A 19,667-nucleotide genomic window follows, 5' to 3' on the forward strand; every position below is an offset into this window, starting at 1 on the left:
GGGGGGGGGGGGGGGGGGGAATAATAGGACCTTAGTTTAGTTAAGGTGTCTCTCTAGGATTTTGTTCATAGTCTAGGGGGTACGTGTGTCTTATCTCTACTACTAATTAAGAGTTTCCTACGTATCTTAGACTTATACATTTATTTTTGCTACTAGATGCACAAAAATGGGGAGAGAACTGAGCGAGATTCGGGAGAGAGGTTATCCAGGTTCGTGCATCTCTTAGATATATTAACAACATATATTGTTTGAAATTGACGGAAAAAAAAACTATAAATTACAATAATTAACAAAATAAATCTCTCGACTCCAACAAATCTATCAATTAATGCCACATAAATTGGGACATGACAAATAACATATATTATTAAAAAATTAGGTTCAAAATGTACTATAAAATACAATAATTAAGAACTTAATATATTAAAGAGACATATAAAAAATGGTTTATATTTGAAATTCTGTGTGTGCCACATATTTTAAATTTTTCACGAAAAATTAAAAACGAACTCAATCACTCTAATTCTAAATACAAAGAAAATATTCGAAAGCATGTTAAATTATTTGAAATAGATGAATTGTCTAATTCGATTGAACTGCAACTCATTTAAACCAATGTTAGAATCATGTTAAATTATTTGATTCCACCTCTAATTTGATTGAACTGCAACTCATTTAAACCAATGTTAGAATCATGTTAAATTATTTGAAATAGATGAATTCTCTAACAAGTTCCAAACTTAGCAAGCAATTACTAAATGGTCATCATTTTGTCTTTCTATTAGATTTTCAGAATTTAGTTAAAGAAAATATGGGTTTACATCTAGGAACTAATACTTTTCCTTTTTTGTATTCTTTGTTGGATGAAAGAAATCTTAGAATATTAAATGGGTGGTTTGAATAAATAAATGAGCTGGTTATAGTTTATTTGGGCTGAGTTGCGCTTAAAATGAACCATAACCCAATTTTCTTACAGTAACAAAAAAAAAAAAAAAACAATTCTTAGCTTATTTTCTTGTTATTTGAGTAATTACCGAACAAACTATAATTTTTCTTATTTATGACTATATTTAACATCTCAAATAATTTTATTTTATTTTAAAAATGGATATTTAACAAATTATCTTCTGAATCAATTTAAGCTACATATTTTGGTCTATATCAGCCAACTTTTAAACATGCTACCTTGAGTTTTACTAAATCGATCCCCCACGAAAATATGTCTAACCAAATTTGCCCAAATTTGAGCGCGTTGGATGGATTATATTTTTATGGTCTAAATTTTTTCCCCTTTGTAGTATTAATCTATCAAAACATATATTTTTATGGTCTAAATTTTTTCACCTGTGTAGTATTAATCTATCAAAACATATATGAGGAAGAAAATGTATGTTGTTCAAAATTAGAGTAGGAATTTAAACTTCTAGGCAAAGATGAAGGGAGAAAATAATTTTCACACACTTTAATAAAAAAAAGAATTAATAGCACTGTTGGTCATTGAATTATTAATAAGTATATATACCTTCAATTATTGAAATGTGCACTTTTGATTCCTTTTATGTGAATATTAACAAAATTAGCATAATTATTAAACTTTCGACCACTTAATTGCCTAGGTTTATGTTAAGCTTGTATTGTTACTTCATATTTGAATTTTGAAAGTAGTTCTTACGAAATACATCTTACATAAAAGGACTGAAATACACATTTCTATTAGATTGAAATTTAAATATGATTCGTCAAATATCAAAAGGACCAAGATAAAAAAATATCTAAATTTTAGGAGCAAAAAATAATATTATCCTATGAACTATTAATAGCATTCTCTTTATACATTTAATAAACTCATAACATCTGATTTTATTTGTCTTTATATTTGTGTGGTTAATTTTTTTTTTATATATATCCTCAGACAAAAAATGAGAGATCAGACAACCAGAATTTTCAAAACGAAAATGAAAAATTCCGTCGTGAGTTTATTGATATGAAAGAGGCAATGGAAAATAATATGCGCTCAAAATGTGATGGTCCACTCATTGGAGAAGAAGAGAGGGCAGGAAATATAGAAAAATTGAAGATAAACATGCAAAGGTTGAGAGAGGAGGAAAGCCTTTTATTCAATAAATGTTAGTTTAAATGGATGTCAATGTAGAACTGACTCCTTAGCACCCCTAATGTTCTACATACCTTAATGCTCGAATTAATCCAATAAGTTCAAATCATGTACATGTGTTCGTCTCTTTTATGTATAGGTAATTTTTTTCAAGGAAAAATATTAATTAAAAAGGTTGAGAGAGGAGGTAATACTCGTTTCAAAAATCACTAATTACGAGGTGCACCTAACTAGAAGTGTTACTATCAAATAATTAATGCCACCAGGTTAGTCAAATTAGACTTGTTGTGATTCCTAACTCTCAGCGTGTGGACTCCAAAAAGATCTAGAAGTTGGAATATTAATTACAACAATTCTCCATATGATAGTGATATGGAACTAATGTAGTAAATTACAAAAAAAATATTTAAAAATTCTCATAACTTAAATAAAATTTGTGCTTTAATTAGAAAATTGGTGGTAGGAAATAGTATCATCGTTTGAATTTATATGTTACCATATGTATATGTCACTCAATTTGAGGCCATAGTAGTTAGTAATAGGAAAAACCACTATATACTATTATTATTTATATTTTTAAAATATTACGTATCTTACTACTAATGGGATAAGCTACAAGTATCCCCTAGATTACGACCAAAATTATAGCGACACATTTTAACAAAAACTAAGGTCCTATTACCTCACCCCCCAACTCACTTTTTTTGTAATTGTGTACACCTTTTGGCTAGCTTACGGGTCACACTTTGTGACTCCACGTGTGTACAAAATTACAAAAAAAGTAGGTTCGGGGGGGGGGGGGGGGGGGGGGGGGNGGGGGGGGGGGGGGGGGAGGGGAGGGGATGATAATAGGACCTTAGTTTAGTTAAGGTGTTTCTCTAGGATTTTGTTCATAGTCTAGGGGGTACTTGTGTCTTATTCTACTACTAATTAAGAGTGCCCTACGTATCTTAGACTTATACATTTATTTTTGCTACTAGATGCACAAAAATGGGGATAGAACTGAGCGAGATTGGGGAGAGAGGCTATCCAGGTTCGTGCATCTCTTAGATACATGTGAATCACACTAGATACATGTATTTGTATGTATCTAGAGTGACTCTCTCTAGATACATGAGAGAGTGGCGAGCGAGATGGGAGAGAGGCGAGGAACGCGAGCGAGATTTGCTATGTATCTCAGATATAAGCGAATCCACTTGAATATAATGTATCTAAAATAAATTATACCTAAATTTGACCCCATTTATTTGAGATATATATACCTGGACATATCTGTAGGCACCAAAATCTGGTAAGATACATAATATTAAAAACTAGAGTGTATCTAAGTCAGTTTTGATTTAAGAGTTATTTTTTTTTTAATGTATCATATATTGGAAATAATTTTATATGTAACCAAAAAGAAAAAAAATCCCTTGTTTTTGGACCTATTTTGTTATCCCTTTGTATCTTCCACAGTCTAAACACACATCTCATTTACTCACTCAAAACCAATTTTCCCAAATAAAGGTACTTCCTTTTTCATGATTGATTGAAATTCTTGAGTTTATCTTTAAATTTACTATTTTTTGGCTTGTGGGGTTTCTCTATGTTAATGTATTCTTGACTTAATTAACAAATCTTGAATTTTTATCTTATTGAATTCTTTTTGCTTTTGGTTAATGAAGAAATTGACCCTTTTTTGTTTGTGGGGTTTCTTGATTTTTTAGCTCAGAAGAAATGGTAACAACTCAGATGGCAGCATCATCTATATCTGCTAAAGGGTTTGTTTCATTTGAAGGACTTAGGTCTACTAGTAATGTAAAGATTGCATCTTTTGGTCATTTGAAGCAGAATATGAGGTTTTTTCATGGACTTGTTGTTAAGGCTGCAACTGTTGTTGCTCCTAAGGTATGCAAGTTTGCTGTCTTTTGCTCTGTTGGTTCTTGTTTTGTTTCATTAGTTTAGTTAGTAGTTATAGTAGCTGAATAGATAAGAAGAATTAACTTGATGGGATTTTTGGGCTCCCTAATTAGTTGCCAATAGGCGGAGCTACAGGGCGTTTCGGTGGAAAATTACACTGTATATATAGTAGATGTTGAATCGTTAGCTTCTTCATGTGCTTAATTCAATATATTTGGAGCTCCCTTAGTGAGAATATGGGTATGCCACTGATGTTCTACTATGTCATGTTTTGGTGAGTCAATGTTGTAATATAGTAGATGTTGAATCCTGTTGGCTTCTTCGTGAATTTACTTCTTTATTTCATTAAGTTAGTTAGCTATAATGGCTAGGTAGAATTAATTTGATGGGTTTTTTCTGCTTCCGAATTGATTGCTAATTCATGGGCATCCAAACCCCCTTCGTGGGAAAATTATACTCCCTCCGTCCCATTTTATGTGAGGTACTTTGACTTGGCACGGAGTTTAAGAAAGAAAGTAAGATTTTTAAAACTTGTGGTCCAAAATGAATGATAGAAATTTGTGTGGCTGTAAATCATTTCATTAAGGATAAAATAGACATTTTATAGTCAAATTGTTACTTAATATAGAAATGTGTCAATCTTTTTGGGACTGACTAAAAAGAAATGTAAGTCACATAAATTGAGACAGAGGGAGTAGTATATATAAGGGGTTAAAACTATTTTTTATCTACTTACTTAACAAATGTTGAGTACCCTTGGTTTCTTCGTGTGTTTGTTTCCTTATATTTTGAATCCCCGTGGGGAAAATTGTCAGCCAACCATATTTCTACTATTTCAAATTTTTGTGAGTCAATGTTTTTAATTAGCTTTATTGCTCTCAACAGGAAAGTTGGCTATCTTTTTCATTCTCTAGTTTGAGCCATTTAAAAGTCAGTTTATACTTATTTGGAGCTGAGCCACTTACTTCGAGACAATTGGATTGGTAAATTAAGCTACTAACTAATTTAAGGTCACTTTTCTGATGTGTTACTGAGTTGCTATCTCATGTAGTTGGTTAAACTACATGACTAGTTTCCTTGCGGAAGAGCTGCGATTCTGATATTTCATAGGCTGAGCGTTTCTGTTGTTGTTCTCACAGGGAAGTTTTCATATTCATCTGTTTCTTTATTCTGTTGTTGTTGTTCGTGCAGTACACTTCAGTTAAACCTTTGAGTGATAGAGTTCTGGTGAAGATTAAGACTGTAGAGGAGAAGACTGTTGGTGGTATCCTACTTCCAGCAACGGCACAGTCAAATCCACAAGGAGGTGAGATTGTTGCTGTCGGAGAGGGTCGTTTAATTGGGAAGAGTAAAGTGAAAATTAGTGTGAAGGTAATTTCATAGTCAACTTATGTATTCAACCTTGCGTTTATCTGTGGCCGATCATTTTCTAAAAAAGATCTTATTGTGTAGACTGGTACCCAAGTGTTGTACTCAAAATATGTGGGAACCGAAGTGCAGTTTGATGGATCAAAGCACCTGATCTTGAAAGAAGATCACATTATTGGTATTCTCGACACAGAAGACATCAAAGACCTGCAGCCCTTGAACGACAGAGTTCTAATCAAGGTTTGTCATTATCACACCGTATCTCCCTGTTTGTGAGGCATCTACGTTTTGATTAAGCGATACACGCTCTGCATGATAAACATTTGTACATAATGAGCGTTTTCCCCCCAATTCTATTTTTTTAAAAGTAGTTCTTGCTAACTGATCTGGATGCCATGTTTTGATCTCGTTATTATTTGCTATGTCTGCTTTGCGTCTGTATGTTATAAGTTACCTGAGCCGGGTGGCATTGAATGACTAGTGGTAATTTGGTCATCGCATTTTATCAGGTGGCCGAGGCTGAGGAAAAAACTGCTGGAGGATTGTTTTTGAGCGAGTCCTCAAAGGAGAAACCTTCGATTGGCACGGTAAAAATATTCACACTGCAGTTCAGCTAGTAGTATTACTCCGTTTATTATTTCTCCCGTGTCTGATATTATCCCCGTGTAACTAATGATGGTGAACCAAATGATCCCTAAACGTAAAGAATCTACGCTATCAGCATATGTTAACATGTTATAGTAGGTTATTAATGTTTGCTTTTTTATAAACAGTTACCTGTCGATATCTTTTAGGTGACCTGATTGTGAAAAATGTCAGTGTATAAAAGTTAAAACTTTTGCTGAAATCGGTTACCTTTTCCGTGATTGTAACAGGTAGTAGCCGTTGGTCCCGGTCCTCTTGATGAGGAAGGAAACAGGACATTACTTTCAGTATCCCCTGGAAATACAGTTTTGTATTCCAAATATGCTGGCAATGACTTCAAAGGAGCTGATGGCTCTGATTATATCACATTAAGGGCATCTGATGTAATGGCTGTGCTTTCATAGATGAATAATCACTCTTTTCGATCGAAGAAGAATTGAAGAGAGGTGATTAGAGAGAACATGACACATCTTCTGTTCATCGAGGGTCATGATCCTAGATTAGGAGAGAATGTTAGTAGGTAGTCGAGCGATTTCTTTTTTTTTTTAGGAGGAGAGCTCTTCTCTTTTTAATATTATTCTATTATTATCTTATTCTTCATTTTTATTAATACTGTTTGTTTCTTTTTCTTTGGTAACCTTATTATTTTTATTGTCAATATTTTTTTCTTTTTAGTATTTTCATCTGAGCTTCTTTCACTCTTGTATTACGTTTTTCTAAAGTCGTGATCTATTAAAAACAACCTCTCTATCTCATGCAAGGTAAGAGTAAGGTCTGTATAGCGTTAAACTTTTACAATGGGATCACACTAAATATGTTGTTGATATGCTCATTCTCATATCAATTAGAAAAAGTAAACAATGAATTGGATTGTGTATTTACGTAAAGATCTCTTTATTTGATGATATTGATGCAGCGGAATAAATATTTAGTAGAAAGGTTGTTTCCGATATTGCCAATACCAAAGGAAACATAATCAAATACACAATGCATAAACGTCAAAAATCTACTCAAATGTTCAACATACTTGATATCATAAATTTTATTTTTATTTTAAAAGAAATTATGCCCAAGTGAGATTGAGATGGTATTTCTTTGTTCGATTAATACATTTATCTCCAAATTTAAAGTAAAATTTTTACCACGTTATTTTTTTAAATAAAATCTTTCTACAATAGTTGGTTAAGTTCCGCTCTTACTATTGGGTCATTGCAATTACGGGTTAGATGACACTAAATAGTTATACGAGTATCTCGTCCCCTTCCAAGTTTGGACGAAAAAAGAAAAAGAACAATAGCAACAATAGTATCAAGTATAACCTCATAAGTGGAATGTTATTGTTAGGTAGATTTTCGATAAATGCAATTTTTTTTTCTTTTTTCTTTTTTGAAAATAAGAAGAAAAAGTCCCCTCTTAGAAACTTCTAGGGTTTTGTTATCCTTAACAGCTCTACACATTTTATCTTCAAACAGTCTAAAACACACCCCTTATTCACTCCTCACTCCATAGTAGAGAAAACCTCTCCATTGCTACCAGTCAAACCAATTTTGCCAATAAAGGTACTTCCTTTTTTATGATTTGATTGAAATTCTTGAGCTTTTCTCATTAAATTTACTACATTTTTGCTTCTGTTTGCTGTTCTTGTGACCATTTTTGTATAGGGGTTCTTGATTTAGTTCAGAATTTTATGGTTCTTATCTAGAGAAAACTTCTCCTTTGCTATTAGTGAAACCAATTTTCCAATAAAGGTGCTACCTTTATTATCATTGACTAACATTTTTGAATTTTTGTCTTCCAATTTACCATAATTTTGCTTCTGCTGTGCTATTTTTGTTGTGGGGTTCTTGATTTAGTTCAGAATGTTATGGTTCTTATCTGTAACTGTTCCTATTTTTGCTTCTGGCTGTGCTGCTTTTATCTTTAATTCTATAGCTAGTCACAATTTTTACTATTTTTGCTTGTCTGGAGCTGCTGTTTTACCCTTTTTGTTGTGGGGATTGATTTAGTTCACAATTATATGGTTCTTACCTTTGGTTTTGCTCTTTTTGCATGTGGGGTACCATTTTTTGTAGGGTTCTTGATTACATTCGTAATTCTTGAGTTTTTATTCATACTTGTACACTTTTGGCTACTGGTATTTGAGGATATTGACCATTTCTGTTGTGGGGTTTCTTGATTGAGCTCAGAAAGGAATGGCGACAACTCAGCTGACCGCGTCATCCATTTCTGCCAAGGGTTTTGCATCCTTTGAGGGGCTTAGGTCCACAAGTAATTTAAAGGTTTCGTCTTTCGCTCCTTTAAAGAAGAATAGCAGGTCGTTTCATGGACTTGTCGTTAAGGCTTCAACAGTCGTATCCCCCAAGGTATATGTATAGTTCTTGTTTTATGTTTTGCTTGAAATCTAATAGCTTGCGAAGGTAGGTAGAATCACCTTGATGGGTTCTTTCCACTGTTCCCAAATTTGTTGTTATACGACCATGTCAACTTTTCGTTTGTCAAAGTTGCAATTTGTAAATTAGAGTTAAGAGTATTGGTAGATGTAATCTGGTGGGAATAGTTTTCCGAACCACTTACTGTCAACACAAAATTGGACTGCTTAAAGTAAGTTGCTAATTGAGTTAAGCTGACTGTTCTGATGTCTATGTAGCTTTGTCTGTGGTTGGTTAAGCTACGTGATGAGGTTGTTATTGGGTTGTTGCCTATTGTGTTCTTGTTTTCCAAGTCAGTGAGCTGGGTTCTGGCATTCATAGCCTGGATAAAATAGATATCTTCTGTCAAATATGTATTTGAAAATCAAAGATGAATTCGTTGAACATGGTTATATCTGTTATTTTCTGCATTCGGTTAGTTGATTGTATTAATCAATTTTAGTATCTAGTGGTTTTCAGAGTCTAGTTTTGTCAGTCGGGAAAGTTTTCATATTTATATGCTTCCTTGTTCTGTTGTTGTTGTTCGTGCAGTACACTTCACTCAAACCATTGGGTGATAGAGTTCTGGTGAAGATTAAGACTGCAGAGGAGAAGAGTGTAGGCGGCATCCTGCTTCCAATGTCAGCACAGTCGAAGCCACAAGGAGGCGAGGTTGTTGCTGTTGGGGAGGGTCATTCAATTGGCAAGACTACAGTGGAAATTAGTATAAAGGTAGTTCCGTAATCAATGGCATACTCAACATGTCTTCTAAGCATGGTTGATCATTTTTCTAAAACAGATCGTATTACGTGTAGAATGGTACCCAAGTGCTGTACTCGAAATATGCGGGAATTGAACTGGAGTTTGATGGATCAAAGCACCTGATTTTGAAAGAGGATGACATTGTTGGTATTCTTGAGACAGATGATATCAAGGATCTGCAGCCCTTGAATGACAGAGTTCTAATCAAGGTTTGTTGCTATTGCTCTTTATTTGTTTCTTTTTGTGGCATCTTAAATGGTACATATTCTGTTTGATAAATATTTCTACATTATTAGCTGTTCTCCAATATCATTTTCTTCGGATAATGGTCAAAAACACACCCAAATTATCACTATTTCTGCGAGTTTCATATCCCAATTATCAATTGTTTCCTTTATCTACATGAACTATTACCATCTACGCTTTGTCACGAGTTTCATATCCCAATAATCAATTGTTCCTTTTATTTACCTGAATTTTTTTCGCTATTTTCACATCTCAACTATTAGTTGTTTCCTTTACGTACACGAACTATCACCATCTATGCCTTCTCCTACCTTAACTATTATGATCATCTATGTATTAAGATTTAAGACACACCTAGTTGAATAGATGGTGATAGTTCAGATAGGAAAAGGAAACAACTGATGGTTGGCCTAATCAACTTCGAGGTGTGTTTTAATATATCAATGATGATAATCCCAGTAGAAAAAGAAAACAACCGATAGTTGGAGTGTGAAAAGTGATAGTTCTGGTGTGTCTTCGACCATTAATTCCCTCATTTTTTTAGTATTAAGTTCTGGTTTATGAGAGTTTTGATTGTTTTATCAGGTGGCTGAAGTTGAGGAAAAAACTTCTGGGGGATTGTTTTTGAGCCAGGCTGCAAAGGAGAAACCTTCATTTGGCACGGTAAAAATATGCACCCTGCAGTTCAGCTAGTATTATTACTCCCATTATACTTGTTAGGATATACTTGTTATCTATGTTGCTCGGAATCTTTGAAAATGTCAATGGATGCCTGTTGAATCCTCTAAAAATAGCATCTTTTTAGAGGATCCGACACACCTGCAGCAACATTTTCAAAGAGTACTAGCAAGGTATATATTTATTCAGTTTGAAATAACCAATTCCAACATAAAATTGGCATGTGTTGGCATTATCTAATAATAGCTAGATGACATTATGTGGGATAAAATGTGAAATAAGACCACACATTTACAATGTGCTGGGAAATCTCTTTGCTATTACTAAAACAAGCATGACACGTATTCTTGCATTATAGTTTCTCATACAACTATGATGTGAGCCAAATGACTCGTGACAGTGAAAGAATTTACACCATCATCAACATGCAGTTACCTTTTAGGTGATGTGTTAGTGGAAAACGTTAAGTGTGTAGAAGTTGAACTCTTGTTGATATCGTTTACCTTTTCCGTGGTTGAAAACAGGTGATAGCTGTTGGACCCGGTCCTCTCGATGAGGAAGGGAAAAGGAAAGCACTTTCAGTATCTCCTGGAAATACAGTTCTGTATTCCAAATATGCTGGCAATGACTTCAAAGGAGCTGATGGCTCAGAGTACATCACATTGAGGGCATCTGATGTAATTGCTGTGCTTCAGTAGATGTTTTGTTATTTATATAACAAGTCAGTTCATTCTCATACCAGTATTTTGCAGTGTAGTATAGCAAAGAGGAGAATGTTGTAACCATTTTGGAATAATACTTTTGCAAATTAATGATCAATATCTAGTGCAGAATCCAGTTCTGGAAGTGCCTTTTCTTGTTTAGTTTGCAGAAGTCAAGTTTTTGTTCTTGGACTGTAAGATGCTTAATGTACCAGACTGTCCCAACCGAAGTTGAGACCCTAAATGTGGAATGTTTAGTGCATCAAACTGCCTTGACAGAAGTTAAGACCCAAAAAATATGGATGAATGTGGAATGCTTAGTGCATCAAACTGACTTCCTAAGTTTCTATATATGCATGAATGTTGAATACTTAGTGCATCAAACTGACATGACAGAAGTTAAAGAACCATATATGCATGAATGTATGTATGCTTAGTGCATGCATGAATGTATTATGTATATATGCTAAGTGCATGCTTGAATGTATATATGCTTAGTGCATCAAACGTGAATGTGAAATATTTAGTGCATCAAACTGTTTTGACAGAATTCTGCTTAGTGCATCAAACTGTTTTGACAGAATTCAAACTCATATATGAGTGAATGTGGAATGCTTAATGCATCAAACTATCTCGACAACAATTCAAACTTATATATGCACGAACATGAGATGCTTAATGCACCTAACTGTTCTGATAAAAATAAGAAGCAACATTATGCTTCCCCATTGCCTCCCACAATTAGAATGTGAAGGGCAAGTGTCACGACCCGATTTCTCAAGTCGTGATGGCACCTACTATAACCCACCAGTAGGTAAGCCAACCCGTAACCCGGAACAACAAGTAATGGGTCTGAGGGTAGAAACTAAACAAGAGTAGGCAAATAACAATATAAACAGCCGGAAGCAAACCAAAAACATATATACAAATAAAGATCCCTCCCAGAACCTGGAAGTCACTAGTACAGAGCTACTAACAAAATGAGTACAAGTCCCAAAAGTGGACAACAGAGACTGGACTGTCTCGAAAAGTAAAAGACAAGTCTATATATACAGATGAAGACTGAAATAGTACAAAACGTCGTGTGCTCACTCCCGTCTCCGGATCAGTCTGCTCCAAGCTCGATCAACGCTGGCTACTAGTGCCCGGACCTGCATCACGAAATAGATGCAGAGCGTAGCATGAGTACCAAAACAACAGGTACCCAGTAGGCATCATAGGCCGACTGAACTTGAAAAGTAAAGGCAATATGAAAAGAAGGAATAATACAAACCGAGGGTCAAGAACTAAAATCTAACTAACAATGGAATGCACACGAGTGTACAAAGAACTAACTAAAGTAATCTATAAGCTAACTACACCTAACTGGACCCCCATAAGCCCAGAAGGTACACTCGTGCGCAAGTTAAATAAAAACCCGAACGGACCCCCATAAGCCCGACGAGTACACAGAATAACTATAACTAAAGAGAATTGCATAAAAGAACCCAAGAACGAAGAACATCGAACCAGAACCTCAACCCTAATTAGTAGAATCTGACAGCACTGAGGCCGGACCTCGAACCGGATGCTCAGCAGAAGTACCCAAGTAACCAATCACAAGTATCAAGTATAAGAGGCCGGAACTCTAACCGGATGCTCTATATAGGTGTCTGAGCAATAGAGGCCGGACCTTAAACCGGATGCTCTATATAAGTATCTGGGCAATAGAGGCCGGACCTCAAACCGGATGCTCTATATAAGTGTCTGGGCAATAGAGGCCGGACCTCAAACCGGATGCTCTATAAATGTGCCAATGTAGCTGCTGAAAGAGTCCCAATTGATCCATACTCATAAATATCTGTGGAACGCCGTCCACACATAGCCAATCAATGAAAGTCCTTGGAACCAAATCGAAAATCAAATTAAAATCGCGAAGTAGAACTAGTGTCGCCGATGTAACTCGTGAAGCCGTAACATCGAAGAAAATAAGGATAACTATAGTCGGAGAGAGAGTATCGCTTAACTAAGACCCAAACTATCAGACTCAAGTCTGCTACACCAGTCTACAAGGATCTAAGCCGACCGAGCGACGTCGGGGCAAAACTAAGGCCTATTGGATCCGAATAATGTATTTCTAAGGCAAGCCCTAGTCAAACCTAAACTAAGGCCCAACATTCTTCAAATAAACAATAATTAAGCATGCAAGCACTCCACATAGCGAGGAGGGTCCGTTAATAACACAAAGCATGCTCACAGTTACCGGATAATTCCCGAAATAGGCCTAAAACATGATTTCTTAACACCTATGCAAGATTCAATGACTACCCAACCCAAATCCCAACTAATCAACATGCATTCACATTCTCGAGCTCAATCTAAGAGAGGGAAAACCGTAGCCTACCTTAAAGCCGATCACACGCGCTCCAAAATCACTCCTCCGGAGATTTTCCTTTCCGAAAGGTCTCGAAACGCTTCCCCGCTATCAAAAATAGTATCACAACGTTAATACGGTCGTTTAGACACCAAAATCACAACAAACAGAGACGGGTCAATTTTGGAGTCAAAACGGGAATCGTGGGACCCACACAGAAAATTCCGAAATTAACCCCAAAAGTGGGTCCTAACCAGTTCCCCCAGCTCATTTCCCATAATGGGACACAATTCGGGGCTCGGGAACAACACAATACCAACATACAACTAAAACCCAAATTTTCTCAAAAATCGAAATGGGACAGCAGTGTATTTACCAAAAACGAGCGATCTACAGTAAAATCTAACAACACCACAATGTTCTCCTCGAAAAACCACTCAAGATAGCCTCAAAAATCACCAAAATCGGATCTAAAATGGCTAAGAAAACAAGTCTCAAAATTTCCAAAATCAAGTCACAAAAAGAGGTCTGGCAGCAGGTATTTTTCGAAAATTACCTCAAACGGGGACTCCAAATCACTATCCGAGCTCACCAACACGTTGCCCTCGAAAAATCTCACAACTTAGCCTTTTGGATCACCCAAATCGGTTGAGAGATGAGAGAGAGATGAGAGTTTGAAGTTTGGGAAATGTGGCTGATTTTCTGCAATTTATTGCAGAAAATCTGCAACATTTCCAAAACTTTAAATTCCGACGGGGTGCTTCGATCTCGTTCGGAACCCCGTGCACGCAAACGAGATATGCAACCATACCAAATTCGATATTTCAGACTCAACGGCGCAGTCGAAATTTCCATCAGAGGTCATTTCGATAAAAAGTGGGTCCCACTTCCAAAAGCCCTTTTAAGTCAAAACCCACAAAAGGGCTCGGAAAGATATCGAAAACCTCCAGACACAAAAGAAAGGTCAATCTAGACCAAACTCGACATTCCGGAGCTAACCACGCTGACGGAATTCTCATCCGAGCGCGTTTACTCAAAATGTTGACCAAAGTCAAACTTAAGCCAAAATTCAAAGGCTAAAACGCCTAATCGCACCGACTCACACTGAAAACCTCGGGAGTCATGTCGACCATGCTACTAGCCTAAAATGACCCTTTCGGAGCTGATGAAATCGTCAGAATTGGATTCCGATGTCATCTTCTTGAATTTTTGATCGAAAATGATCGTTCAAGGTTCATAAGCTCCAAAACACAAAAACTCGCACCAAGACTAAACGAACGACCAGGTGACCGAACTGTCAGTCCCAGCAAGTCATAAATGACTTGGGGTCGCTATAGGAATGCTCTAAACGACACACAGAAGGCAAGACACAGAAATGACCATGAGGGTCATTACAGCAAGTTAAGATCAACATCATACCTCCCCACAATGAGAATGACAAAAGACATGTATAAACGTGAGATGCATAATGCACCGAACTGTCCTAATAAAAATAAAGAGCAGCATCATGCTTCCCCATTGCCTATCTAATAAGAAGAATAGAATATAGGTAAATTTTGAGTATATGTTCAAAGGAAATTATTCATTATTAAACTCACATTACATTTTCTTGATTACAAGATCAAGTTAAAATACACACACAAAACCTTAGACAAATTACAAACACACATAACAAACCAAAACACAAACATTATTGACAGAGGACTTTCAACAAACACTTGATCTGCAACTTTTTTTTCAACCAGAAATATCAATGGCTTTCACTTCAGGTTTCTTCTCTTCTTCTTTCGGAACAGTTACAGTAAGCACACCATTCTCCATCGCCGCCTTAATTTCCCCCATTTTCACATTCTCCGGCAACCTAAACCTCCTTACAAACTTACCACTACTCCTCTCCATACAGTGCCATTGATCAGTCTTCTCCTCTTGCTCTTTACTCCTCTCACCACTAATCTGCAATATCCTTCCTTCTTCAACTTCAACTTTCACTTCCTCTTTCTTAATCCCAGGTACATCCACTTTAAAAACATGAGCTTCCGGGGTTTCTTTCCAATCGATTCTTGCATTTGCAAAAACAGAGGTTTCACGAACAGAGGATGGAGGGTTAGCAATTGGAAGTGAATCCCATATGTCTAGTGATAATGGGTCGACGATATTGGTCCGACCAAAGAAAGTAGGAATCAGAGACATTTTAGCTCAAAATTGGGTTGTAGAAAACAGAGTATAGAGTATAAAGCTTGAATTTTTGGTTTCAATTGAAGTGTTTGATGATGAAGGAGAGAAGTTGCAGTGACATTTATAGGTCCAGAAACTTTAGCAATTCAAGTATAGTCTAGGATCTTCTTTGATTCCATAGAAACTTTGTTACAGTTCCAGGCTAATCTAGCATCTTCTTTCTCCTTTTTGATTTGATATGAATAGTAGCACCTCGTTTGGATGGTTGTCACGTATTATTTCATCTATCTTATTTAAATAAATTAAAGTAACGGTGCTATCGATTCAAATCAATTGTTATACAAGGTAAGATTTTTTAACATTATCTAAGAATATTTAAATGATATGATATAATAAAATTTAAGTAGCATTTAAAATAAATATGATATATAAACTAACAGTATAATATAATACAATAGCTAACAATTATTCAAATAAGGGATAAGAGGCTTTTACAATTTATTTACGGTAGAAAAGAAGGTTATTTTATATTGAAGTGTATTTTTTCACTAATTTATAGTTGTTTGAGTGATGTATTAGTCGAAATGTTGATGTTCTGTTCTGAAAGTGACAAGTCAAAAATTATATTATTGAATTGATGAATATTATGTAATGGAGTAGTAGATTTGAGTCTTTTTTTTTAAAATCAAAATATTTGTCTCTAGATTGAATATTTTACTATTACTTAAAAGTTATTTTATTTTGTTCGTACTTAATCTTTTAGTGTTCAATAAAGTATGTCAAAAATCATAAGTTCTTAATTTAAATTTAGCACAAAGAATCTTTTTTTTCTTGATTAGTCTTATTTTTGTTAAATAAAGTTACATAATACTTATTAATGAAAAGTATTCTATAAATTCGTTCTCATAATTCAATCCTTTTAAGCACTTTACTTGATAGATAAAAGAGATACATAAATACAAACGTTTTGATGTTGAAGGAAAGAGATTTTAAATTCCGCTTCTCATCGTTAATCGGGGTTCACCTTGACCCTCACCTCCAAATTCTTATCAAGACTCTGATAATAATGCATGTGTATCATAAAACTAAAACTGAAATTAATCGAGATGCACTTATAAACTAACACGACATCACAATTATTATATAATAATAATACTCCCTCCATTTCATTTTATGTGACACCATTTTCTTTTTGGTCAGTCCCAAAAAAAATGTCACATTTCCTAATAAGTTAAGTATTTAAATGTACAATTCCTCTTTTACCTTTGTTGGTCCCACTTAATCTTAAAATAATACTCCAGTACATTTATGAGGAGAGAGAAAAGTGAGTCTACTTTTTAAAGGACAATTTAGTAAACATATCAAAGTCTTCATTTATTTTTTAAACTCCGTGTTCGATCAAATATTGCCACATCAAATGGGACGGAGGGAGTATAAGAATTGTGTGGAATATTGTAGAGACCTCCTCCTCTGTTCCCAAAACTCCAAGAAGATCCTAGATTTACACTTGAATTGCTAAAGTTTCTGGTTTCATCACCTATAAATATGACTGCAATTTCATCTCCTTCATCATCAAACACTTCAATTGAAACCAAAAACTCAAGCTTTTATACTCTATACTCTGTTTTACACAACCCAATTTTGAACTAAAATGTCTCTGATTCCAACTTTCTTTGGTGGTCGACGGAGCAACATCTTCGACCCATTTTCACTAGACATATGGGATCCACTCGAAGGTTTCCCAATTGCAAACCCCTCATCCTCTGTTAATGAAACCTCTGCTTTCGCAAATGCGAAAATCGATTGGAAAGAAACCCCGGAAGCCCATGTCTTTAAAGTGGATGTACCTGGGATTAAGAAAGAGGAAGTGAAAGTTGAAGTTGAAGAAGGAAGGATTTTGCAGATTAGTGGTGAGAGGAGTAAAGAACAAGAGGAGAAGAATGATCAATGGCACCGTATGGAGAGGAGTAGTGGTAAGTTTGTAAGGAGGTTTAGGTTGCCGGAGAATGTGAAAATGGAGGAAATTAAGGCCGCGATGGAGAATGGAGTGCTTACTGTAACTGTTCCTAAAGAAGAAGGGAAGAAACCTGAAGTAAATGCCATTGATATTTCTGGTTGAAAAAAAGTTGCAGATCAAGTGTTTGTCGAAAGTCCTCGATTAAAAATGGAGCAATACAATCTATTCAAATATTGCATTTACCATACGGTATAACACAATACATTATATTATGAAATAATGAATAACAATTATCCAAACCGAGTGTTAAGTCTTTTGGTTTGTTAATGTGTGTTTGTAGTTTGTCTAAGGTTGTGTGTATTCTACTTGCTCTTTGTAATCAAGAAAATGTTGTGTGTTTAATTAATGAATAATTTCTTTTTTAACATACACTTCCTCTGGTTTATTTTATGTGGGTAGTTTAATTTGCATCGAGTCCAAAAAAAAAAAAGAACGATTTTTAAAATTTGTGGTTTAAAATAATTGATTGAAATTTGTGTGGCCCTAAAGTATTTTATCAAGGGTAAAATAAATATTTTGTAATTAAATTGTTACTTAATATAGAAATATGTCATTCTTTTTGGACTGACTAAAAAAAAAGGAAGTTTGGGATTGAGGGAGTAATATTTATGTAGATGTGAGCAAATTAATCGTTAGATCGTAATTTGGGCAAATGAACAAGCTAATTACATATGAGACATGGAGAAATAGAAAAGGCGAAAGAGAGATTTTCAAGCTTAATTATAATTGAAGATGTGAGGTTTATTAATCTTACTAAAAAAAAAAGGCGAAAGAGAGATTCTTGAGCCTATAAATAGTACGCAATTATAATACTCGAGAAGAGAGATTCTCGAGCCTATAAATAGTACGCAATTATAATATTTCCTCTGTTCCTAATTACTTGTCTACTTTTTCTTTTTTAGTTGTCCCTAATTACTTGTCCATTTTGACAAATCAAGAAAGAACAATTTTTTTTTATTATCTATTATACCCTCAATTAATTACTTTGAAAAATGTAGAACTTCTTGAGAATCTTAAATTTTTAATTCATTCACTTCATAATTAATAGGGGTAAAATGGTAAACTCACTATATCAATTATTATTTTCTTAATAGGTGTGTCAATGTAAAAATGAACAAGTAATTAGGGACAAAGAGAATAGACAATTGGGCCTGAGGTGGAGCTGGATCAAAGAAGTAGATGATTTGGATCAAAGAAATGATGCATCACCAATTATGACAAACAAAGTCGTAGTATTGTGAGTCAGATATTAACAAATAAAATTGTTGGTGTTCAAATGGAAGCTAGTATTATGAGTTACATGTTGATTATAAAGTTGTAGTATTGTGAGCTAGATGTTAGTTAATAAAATCGTTAACTCAATAAGTATTATGAGTTGGATATTGGCCAACAAAGTCGTAGTATTGTGAGTTATATGTTGGTCAACAAGGTCACTTGGTGCTCAAGTGAAGGTTAATATTGTAAGTTAGATGTTGGCCAATAAAGTCGTAGTGTGAGTCAGATTCGATGTTGGACAATAAAGTTGCTTGGTTCAAGTGAAGGCTAGTATTGTGAGTCAGATTTTAACTAACGAAGTTGTAATAGTGTGAGCACGAAGCAAACTTATGAAGTAGATATTGGCCAATAAAGTCGTAGTATTGTGAGTCAGATGTTGGCCAACAAAATCGCTTGATGCTCAAGCAACGTTAGTATTATGAACTAGATATTAATCAACAAAGTCATAAATGCTCAAGCAAAAGCTAATATTATGAGTAAGATATTATTATCAACAAATTTAATAAGTGAATATGCTCTCTCACTTAATGCACTAATCTTATGTGCTAAAACTTTACTATAAAGCCTATAATAATAGATTGGGCTAACATTACTAATTACTCATTGCAGGCCTCTTTATCATTGAACAAGAATATTTTGGCTTTTCATACATCTATGCAATTCTCAATTTACTTATTTAATTATAAGTAAATTAAATATGATTTCAATTTGGGTGATGATATTATTTTATTGATCATTATAAAATATATGATTTCACAACATGATACAATAGAATATACATAAATAATCAAAATAAACATTACGTTTAAAATAACAACACGATACAATAGGTAACAAACATCCAAAAACAAGTTGTTAATAACCTTCTACTTTTTCCAAAAGCTAATTAATACATTTAATTTTGTCACATAGAAATTGGACAGTTGATAAATGTAAACAGTTAATTAGAGCAGCAATTGGCTGTTTTTTTTGGCAGGAATTAATTGTGTGATTAATTAAGTTGGAGTGTTGGATGATCGATTTG

The 19,667-nt window shown here is 34.6% G+C and overlaps 4 protein-coding genes and 1 long non-coding RNA gene across 5 annotated transcripts; 3 read left to right on the plus strand and 2 right to left on the minus strand.

Moving 5' to 3' along the window:
• The first annotated feature begins 3,697 nt into the window (after positions 1-3,697).
• On the plus strand, positions 3,698-6,720 carry LOC125862238 (20 kDa chaperonin, chloroplastic-like). The gene is made up of 5 exons (XM_049542269.1): positions 3,698-4,003; positions 5,207-5,386; positions 5,468-5,623; positions 5,893-5,970; positions 6,259-6,720. The coding sequence occupies exons 1-5, from the start codon at positions 3,833-3,835 to the stop codon at positions 6,430-6,432; spliced, it is 759 nt and encodes a 252-aa protein (XP_049398226.1). The 5' UTR covers positions 3,698-3,832; the 3' UTR covers positions 6,433-6,720.
• Positions 6,721-7,439: 719 nt separating this feature from the next.
• Positions 7,440-10,930, plus strand: LOC125862237 (20 kDa chaperonin, chloroplastic-like). The gene is made up of 6 exons (XM_049542268.1): positions 7,440-7,587; positions 8,215-8,391; positions 8,989-9,168; positions 9,252-9,407; positions 10,030-10,107; positions 10,647-10,930. Exons 2-6 carry the CDS (start codon positions 8,221-8,223, stop codon positions 10,818-10,820), a joined length of 759 nt encoding a protein of 252 aa, XP_049398225.1. The 5' UTR covers positions 7,440-7,587; positions 8,215-8,220; the 3' UTR covers positions 10,821-10,930.
• Positions 10,931-11,675: 745 nt separating this feature from the next.
• Positions 11,676-13,843, minus strand: LOC125862248 (uncharacterized). Its single transcript, XR_007446028.1, has 3 exons — positions 13,733-13,843; positions 13,207-13,284; positions 11,676-11,974 (listed from the first exon to the last, which is right to left on the minus strand). It is a non-coding gene; the product is annotated as an uncharacterized LOC125862248 (long non-coding RNA).
• Positions 13,844-14,739: 896 nt separating this feature from the next.
• LOC125862244 (18.2 kDa class I heat shock protein-like) lies at positions 14,740-15,526 on the minus strand. Its single transcript, XM_049542277.1, has one exon. It carries the CDS (start codon positions 15,364-15,366, stop codon positions 14,914-14,916), a length of 453 nt encoding a protein of 150 aa, XP_049398234.1. The 5' UTR covers positions 15,367-15,526; the 3' UTR covers positions 14,740-14,913.
• Positions 15,527-16,851: 1,325 nt separating this feature from the next.
• On the plus strand, positions 16,852-17,737 carry LOC125862205 (18.2 kDa class I heat shock protein-like). Its single transcript, XM_049542222.1, has one exon. The coding sequence runs from the start codon at positions 17,003-17,005 to the stop codon at positions 17,468-17,470; it is 468 nt and encodes a 155-aa protein (XP_049398179.1). The 5' UTR covers positions 16,852-17,002; the 3' UTR covers positions 17,471-17,737.
• Positions 17,738-19,667: the final 1,930 nt, after the last annotated feature.

Source organism: Solanum stenotomum, chromosome 4, assembly GCF_019186545.1.
Source record: "Solanum stenotomum isolate F172 chromosome 4, ASM1918654v1, whole genome shotgun sequence".
In the NCBI taxonomy this organism is placed as follows: domain Eukaryota; kingdom Viridiplantae; phylum Streptophyta; class Magnoliopsida; order Solanales; family Solanaceae; genus Solanum; species Solanum stenotomum.

What these genes read in the sequence shown, in the direction of transcription:
- LOC125862238 (XM_049542269.1), top strand. Translation starts at nt 3,833, where the DNA reads ATGGTAACAACTCAGATGGCAGCATCATCTATATCTGCTAAAGGGTTT. An exon ending in AAGTGAAAATTAGTGTGAAG is followed by an intron (nt 5,387 to 5,467) that starts GTAATTTCATAG and finishes CTTATTGTGTAG; the next exon opens with ACTGGTACCCAAGTGTTGTA. An exon ending in ACGACAGAGTTCTAATCAAG is followed by an intron (nt 5,624 to 5,892) that starts GTTTGTCATTAT and finishes GCATTTTATCAG; the next exon opens with GTGGCCGAGGCTGAGGAAAA.
- LOC125862237 (XM_049542268.1), top strand. Translation starts at nt 8,221, where the DNA reads ATGGCGACAACTCAGCTGACCGCGTCATCCATTTCTGCCAAGGGTTTT. An exon ending in CAACAGTCGTATCCCCCAAG is followed by an intron (nt 8,392 to 8,988) that starts GTATATGTATAG and finishes TTGTTCGTGCAG; the next exon opens with TACACTTCACTCAAACCATT. An exon ending in CAGTGGAAATTAGTATAAAG is followed by an intron (nt 9,169 to 9,251) that starts GTAGTTCCGTAA and finishes TATTACGTGTAG; the next exon opens with AATGGTACCCAAGTGCTGTA.
- LOC125862244 (XM_049542277.1), bottom strand. Translation starts at nt 15,366, where the DNA reads ATGTCTCTGATTCCTACTTTCTTTGGTCGGACCAATATCGTCGACCCA.
- LOC125862205 (XM_049542222.1), top strand. Translation starts at nt 17,003, where the DNA reads ATGTCTCTGATTCCAACTTTCTTTGGTGGTCGACGGAGCAACATCTTC.